The 7,183-nt window shown below is 56.5% G+C and overlaps 1 protein-coding gene across 1 annotated transcript; it reads left to right on the top strand.

The window, feature by feature from the left end:
• The first annotated feature begins 2,161 nt into the window (after positions 1-2,161).
• On the top strand, positions 2,162-6,977 carry Elf3 (E74 like ETS transcription factor 3). The gene is made up of 9 exons (XM_070041831.1): positions 2,162-2,254; positions 2,735-2,902; positions 3,131-3,352; positions 3,456-3,551; positions 3,761-3,880; positions 4,018-4,107; positions 4,228-4,344; positions 5,238-5,433; positions 6,210-6,977. The coding sequence occupies exons 2-9, from the start codon at positions 2,743-2,745 to the stop codon at positions 6,322-6,324; spliced, it is 1,116 nt and encodes a 371-aa protein (XP_069897932.1). The 5' UTR covers positions 2,162-2,254; positions 2,735-2,742; the 3' UTR covers positions 6,325-6,977.
• The last annotated feature ends 206 nt before the right edge of the window (positions 6,978-7,183 follow it).

Genomic DNA, 7,183 nt, shown 5'->3' with positions numbered 1-7,183 from the left:
CTGGGGGAAGACAATGTCTACTCCTGCCATTGCGATGTCTAGAGCAGGACTTTAGGTTTCTGGCCTCTTGCTCCACAGCACCTTCTCCCCACCCCTCCAAGGCTTTGACCTCAAATCCAGGTCTTTCCTGCTCTTCTTCCTTACTTGAAGGCCTTCCCTGGAGGGAAGGGCCAGCCTAGAGGATGTCCTTAGCCCCACCCCTGCCTAGCGGAAGCTCCGTGAAGGCTGAGTAGCTGATGGCTTCATTCTCTACCCTCCTTTTGGCTCTGCAGAGCCCCAGCCAGGTGCTCCGCAGGGCAGGAGCACGTGAGCAGCTCTGGGGCTGGAAGCCGGTTCTCCCACATTCCAGGGTGAATGACTAGCTAGAGGGTGTGCCTGCCCCAGGCTCCTTGGGCTGGGGAAAATCCTACCCAGAGCCCCCCAGGCTGCCCTGCAGCCTCGGGCCCTGGGAGGGGACCCTGATAAGATTCACCCTCTTCCTGAGGTACCAGCGGTTTTAGAGACCGGAGATGGGACACTCCCTCTGAGGGGACCTCGGTAGTCCTTAGGCTACTGAGTCAAGAGGGGTACCTGGAGGTGGGGGTCACCTATTGTTAACCCTAGAATCACCTGGGGATTGTGTCCATATGAATGGGATGAGAGGGGTAGAAGGACAAAAGCTGGGAGCCTGGGCCGGGGTGGGTCTTCCTCGCTGCATAAACAAACACCAAACCCACTGGACCTAGAAGAGACTTCAGGGATTATTAGATCACCGCAACCTTGTGGGGTTAAGTTAGTTTGGTTGGTTTTGAGGCAGAGGTTTGGGATTTTGAGGCAGGCTCCGTGTGGCTGAACGGCCCGGAGTAACCTCAGATGTGCAATCCTGCCTCAGCCTCCAGTTTCTGGGATTATGGGCATGAACCATGCTCAGCACTTCTTGGCTACAGGATCATTTGACTTGCCTGAGATCAGGTGCGTAGTCAGTAAAATGCAAATCTCCCACCTCCTCCTCAACACCCCATTTCTCCAGGATATCTGTGAGAACCCATCCCTATGATGAACCTATAGAGATCCTATAGAGAACCAGAAGAGACCAGGGTTCTGGGCCTTGTGGAGTGGGAAGGGAGGCAACCAGAGATCCAGGTACAGATGAAGAACCTTCCTTAACTTTACCACTTACCAACCCACAAAGCACAACTCTACACTACTCACTAGCTTTCCGTTTTTCTCCCTTTTTTTCTATATGAGGTAAACTAGTACGTTATACGTTCTTTGACGACTGGTCACTAGAGGGCAGCAGTGAGACACTGGTGAACTGGCCGAGAGAACAGGAGATGAGGTGGGGAAAGCCAACGGAAGAGTGAATGTCTTCGCAGATTCCAACACCCCCAGCAGCCCCTAGACAGGGAGGGCTCCTCTGTCAGGCATGGGAGGAAAAACATTCACGTGGGGTCACCTCTTTTCCCGAGTGGCGGCAGCAACCTTGAGGCTTGGATGGGGTCCAGGTGGCCAAAGTGTTAAGATCTTGCCAGTAAAGTGGATAAAAAGCAAATGAGCTCTGTGACTGGGGAGTTGGATCCAGGGCTAGGCTGATAGGTGCAGCCCTATGTCCAGCAAGCCAAAAACACTGCCTAAGGAGGAGCCTTGTATCTTTCAGCCTACACTCCCACTCCTGGGTAGTGGTGGAGAAAATTGCTACCCCTCAGTATACTCTCTTCCTAGGTAACTTCGGTCCTCAGATCTATAGGCAGTTAAGGATAGCAGCCTTTCTGACCCAGTTCAGCCACTTGCCCTTTCTCCTCCCTAGCCCATCCCTGGCCTGGCCTCCGGAAAGAATTTTCTGAGCCAGAGGGTGGCTGAAAGCAAGGGTGCCCACCCCAGCAACGTTCCCGCCACCTGCCCAGTCCAGCGCCCTGAGCCCAACCCCAGAGTCTGACAATCATTAAACCAGTGGGGCCTGATTTCTCAGCACCACCTTGCTAGGATCTGGGCCAAGTGGCACACAATATGCAAATCACCTGGGGCCTGGAGCCCAGTCGGAAGGCCAGGAAATTCCCTCCATCCAATGAGCCACCAGCTCAGGTTACCACTGAGACTCACCCTCAAGGTCTGGGCTCTGGGAGGAGCTCCGCCCGGCTCTATTTAGGACGGGTGGGGGAGCTCGGTGGCCAGACTCCTCACAGATACCTGGCGGTGCACTCCGCCTCCTGGATTTCTTTCCCACCTGGGGCCTTGGAAGCCTAGCAGCCTACCTGCGGCGTCCGTACCAGACTCGGTAGGACTCCTTCCTGTCACGTTTGCTGGTCTTGGGAAACTGGCCAGGGCTCTGGTGGATTCAGTTCTGGACCTACTCACTCCTAGAGGGACTGCAGGACCGTGGAGGTGTCCTGAGGGTCGAGGAGCAGCACGGGACAGGGTGGCCACTGAGGACCCCGTGATCTGAGGAGGGAGGCCAACAGGAGAATCTAGTGGCCTTCCCCTCTCCCGGACTTCCAGGGCTCTCCCCCCCCCTTTTTTTCCCTTTGTTTGACCATGTTGCCTCGTTGGCCTCACTGGGCTCAAGCGATCCGTCCCTCTTAGCCACCCAAGTAACTGGGACTTTGGGTGTTACCTCTGCATTGGGCTGTTAGGGCCCTCATGAAAAGAGGGTGCCTGCAGGGACCTCAACTTCCTGACCCTTGGGGGCTATTCTTACCCAGGACAGAGCTGTGGGGAGAATCCGGGTGCTTTCACCAACGGTGTCCCCTCTCCCCAGGGAGCCTCATGGCTGCAACCTGTGAGATTAGCAACGTTTTCAGCAACTACTTCAGTGCCATGTATAGCTCTGAGGACCCCACGCTGGCTTCTGTTCCCTCTGCCGCTGCCACCTTTGGAGCCGACGACTTGGTGGTGACCCTGAGCAACCCCCCGATGTCTCTGGAAGGTATGGGGGTGGTGAAGAGGGATAAAACGGGATAAATGGGGGGATTGGTACAAAGGAGAGTCTCAGAGAATTCCTGGGCTCGGGGCAGAGAAGAATTTGTTCATTCCCAGCAGCCAGGGCGTTGGGAATATCGTCTCTAGACTCTGCTGCTGGGTTGGGGGGGTCTCTAAGGTGTGAGGGGGGCTCTGGAGATGGGATCTGCGCTAATCTCCCCTGTACTCTTCTCAGAGAAGGCCAGCTGGTCCGGGGAACAGCCGCAATTCTGGTCGAAGGCCCAGGTTCTGGACTGGATCAGCTACCAAGTGGAAAAGAACAAGTACGACGCCAGTTCCATCGACTTCTCGCGCTGTGACATGGACGGGGCCACGCTCTGCAACTGCGCGCTCGAGGAGCTGCGGCTGGTCTTCGGGCCTCTGGGGGACCAACTCCATGCCCAGCTACGGGATCTAAGTAAGTTCAAGACCCAGCATCACGACTGGGGGGGGCAGGGGACCAGGGGAGCGGAGGGCTGGGCCAAAGATAGGAGCCTTGACCCCTCGTTCCTTCTGCCCAGCTTCCAGCTCTTCTGATGAGCTCAGCTGGATCATCGAGCTGCTGGAGAAGGACGGCATGGCCTTCCAGGAGGCCCTGGGGGACCCAGGCTCCTTTGGTGAGAACCCCCATTTTCTCCCTCCTTCCCAGGCCTGTCCTGTCCTGTCCCATTCCTGGTCTTTCCCAGGGGACTGGCCATGACCTCTCCTCAGACTTCTTCCTCTCCCAACTTAGAAAGATCCAGACCGTCCTAGGTAGCCTTACCCACTGTTACCTGCCCTAGCCAGTCCCCCTGAGCCTATCTGAGTTCCGGTCTCCTCTCCCCAGACCAGGGAAGCCCTTTTACCCAGGAACTGCTGGACGATGGCCGCCAAGCCAGCCCCTACTACGGCAGCAGCTACAGCGTGAGCGCCCTCTCCCCCGGCAGTTCCGACATCTCCACAGCAGGTAAGGGGATGCCCCGGCCCTGGGCCTTCTAACATGGAGGCCCGTCCTAGGAGCCTGTGGCCTTGTGTGAGTGGTGGATGGGCTGGCCCAGATCATTATTCTGACCTATCTCCCCCCTCCTCCCGTCCCCACCCCAGGGACCACCACTTCCCAGAGCCCCCACTCCTCAGACTCCGGTGGAAGTGACGTGGACTTGGACCCCACCGACAGCAAAGTCTTCCCCAGAAGTGAGTGGGGAACTTAGCAGGGAGTCCCAGCCCTTCCTGCCGGCCTGCTGCGCTCTGGGGGGCTTTCTATAGGGGGCCAGGTCTCCACTGACCCTCCCCTTCCCAACTCCCTCCTCATAGATGGCTTTCCTGACTACAAGAAGGGGGAACCCAAGCATGGGAAGCGGAAACGAGGTCGGCCCCGAAAGCTGAGCAAAGAGTACTGGGAGTGCCTGGAGGGCAAGAAGAGCAAGCATGGTGAGCCTAGGAGCGACTCCTGGGAACCCTGTATTTCCCGTCTTCTCGTCCCCCTTCCTTTCGTCTCCTGCTTCATTGCTCCCAACACAGTGGGAGGGCTCAGTCATCACCTCGTTGAAGAGGCTGGCTTGGTAGTCCTGGAGAGGAGGAGAAACTGAGGATCCTGGAGGGAGGCCCATGGCACAAGAGTCCGGGCTTCCTGCTCACCCACTCTAGTTCTCTCTATACTGGCCACTGCCCTGCCTGTTGGGTTGGAATGTGCCAGTGGTGTGCAGAGGCAGCTGGTGGGTGTTTCTGTGAAAGACCTTGGTAGGCTGAGATTCCACACCCCAGCCTTCGGGGGGTGGGAAGGGGGCCTCAGGCATGGTGTGATCCAGCTGCTCCGAACTCCGGTTTGGATGCCCCTAGGGCTTCCTTGCCTTTCTTCCTCTCTTATACACACCAGCGTGCACGTATACACTCCCAGCCTGACTTTCTTTGTCCAGGGGGTTTTCTTGTCAGAAAGCTGTTCCCTCGCCCTCGACGCTGGGACCCGTTCTCTGACCCCATACTTGCCAACTTGTCACCCGTCTGTCGGTGTGTTCTCTCTCTCTCTCTCTTTTTTTTTTTTTGCTGTGGCTCGCACCCATCTGTGAGTCCCACTGGCCGTGATGTGTCACAGTCACTGTCCACGCCAGCCAGACATTTGGTCAATGTCAAAAGTGAGACGGCTGTGCTCTGTAAGATACATCTGGTTTCCCAGAGAACCTCAGCTAAGGGCAAGGAGCAGGAAAGCGGGCCACAAGGTCATTACAAGGGCTTCTGTCTAGAAGGATTCATTCCACAGCGTGCCCTGGGACTGGCCTGAGTGAGGGCGACGCCTTGATTCTAACTGGGCAAATCTGGCCTTGTAGCCCCCAGAGGCACCCACCTGTGGGAGTTCATCCGGGACATCCTTATCCACCCTGAACTCAACGAAGGCCTCATGAAATGGGAGAATCGGCACGAGGGCGTCTTCAAGTTCCTGCGCTCCGAGGCCGTGGCCCAGCTGTGGGGCCAAAAGAAAAAGAACAGCAATATGACCTACGAGAAGCTGAGCCGGGCCATGAGGTGAGCTGGCGACCTGGGCCCTTGTTCAGAGATGGACATGGAAGGAACGGTTGATCTGGCCCAGATCGCTAGTGTTGTTCTGATCACCGCTGGGCATCATGGGATGAGTGTGAGGCTCCTAGGGCTCGGGCCAAGGTTAGCCTACGGGGAGGATCAAGTGTTTAGCCGGGCATGTCGGAAGCACAGCCAGTGTCGGCTCGCAGCAACGTTCCGTTGGGTTATCTACAAGACTGGATCTAAGCGAGACACTCGGGAAATGTAGAAAGAGCTTTTGTGTGCCACAAATGCAGATTAAGTTCATCTCTAAGGTCCCTTCCAGCTCCCCATTCATGTGTTTTTTTATGAAAAACCCCAGGACACACACACACACACACACACACACACACACACACACACACCACAGAGCAACCAGGTGCAGAAGACACACACACACACACACACACACACACACACACACACACACACACACACACACACACACACACACACACACACACACACACACACACACACACACACACACACACACACACACACACACACACACACACACACACCACAGAGCAACCAGGTGCAGAAGAGGTGCTGTGCCCCACGTTATCAACCAGGGAGACAACAGCAAACAGGTAGAGGAAGGAGGGAATTCTGAACAGTATGGGTCAGGTTCAGCTTGCTTTGGCAGAAACTAGAGGGGACAGGTCCGAGGAGGCCTTTTCTTGGCAGTGCCCAGCATAATCTCCTTCCAGGATGTTCTGACCGCCTTCTCCCTTACCCAGGTACTACTACAAACGAGAGATCCTGGAGCGGGTGGACGGCCGGAGGCTTGTCTACAAGTTTGGCAAGAACTCCAGTGGCTGGAAGGAAGAGGAACTGGTGGAGAGTCGGAACTGAGGGTCAGATGTGGACCTGGGACTTGACGCACAGACTTGGACTGCAGGCCTGCAGCCCTGCTGGCCCCTCGTGCGGACAGGCGTGCGCCCTGCCGGGCTGTGGAGAGAAGCTCAAACGTTGGCAGCAGGTGTGCTGAAGGGGAGGCCGCGGCCTCTCTTCCCTGCCCTCGTTGTGGAATTACAAGCCCTGGGGTTTGAAGCCACTTGTGCACTGACTCTACGGCTCCGGCTACGAGCCTGGCTCTTTGAAGTCCCAACACTGGCTACGTCTGCAGATGCCTGGACACCGCCAAGGAGGCTGGGGAGACCTCAGGAGGGAGCATCGGGACCAGAGGGGACAGGGTGGTGTCCTCCAGCACCACCTTTCTGGACCTTTCATCTCCTTGCTTAGTACTAGGGCTCCCTGGGTGGGGGTCCCCTAATTTATGTGCTATTAATATGTCAGATGTACATAGAGATCTATTTTTTCTAAAGCATCCCCCCCTTCTTGTTCCCATGGAGCCCCAGTAATCAGACTGACTGTTCTAGCCCCACTATGGGGCCAGCAGGAGGTAGGGTGAAGCCCGCCCACCAGGATAGGGGTTCTTGGATCCTTTCTCCTGTGAATGGAGAAAGTTTATTGGAAACCTCCAATAAACTACTGGGCTTTTTCTATCCTTTGTCTCAGCTATCTGTGTACTGATATGTGGGGCTCTAGGTTGGGTAAGGCATGGTGTTGGGAGGGGACAGGAAGCAGGGGGATGCGCCAAGCTGAGGGGGGTAGGCAGAGGCAGATGGCAGCTGGGTATGGATTTGCTGCAGCCGGAGGGTTGGGCTCACGGGCCTAGGGGTGGGGGCTGGGCTGGAAGGGGAGATCACTC

The sequence above is a fragment of the Dipodomys merriami genome, unplaced genomic scaffold, assembly GCF_024711535.1.
Source record: "Dipodomys merriami isolate MVZ:Mamm:240054 unplaced genomic scaffold, mDipMer1.0.p SCAF_31, whole genome shotgun sequence".
NCBI classification, from domain to species: domain Eukaryota; kingdom Metazoa; phylum Chordata; class Mammalia; order Rodentia; family Heteromyidae; genus Dipodomys; species Dipodomys merriami.
Note: the sequence above shows the minus strand (reverse complement) of the source record. Positions and strands in the feature narration are given on the sequence as shown.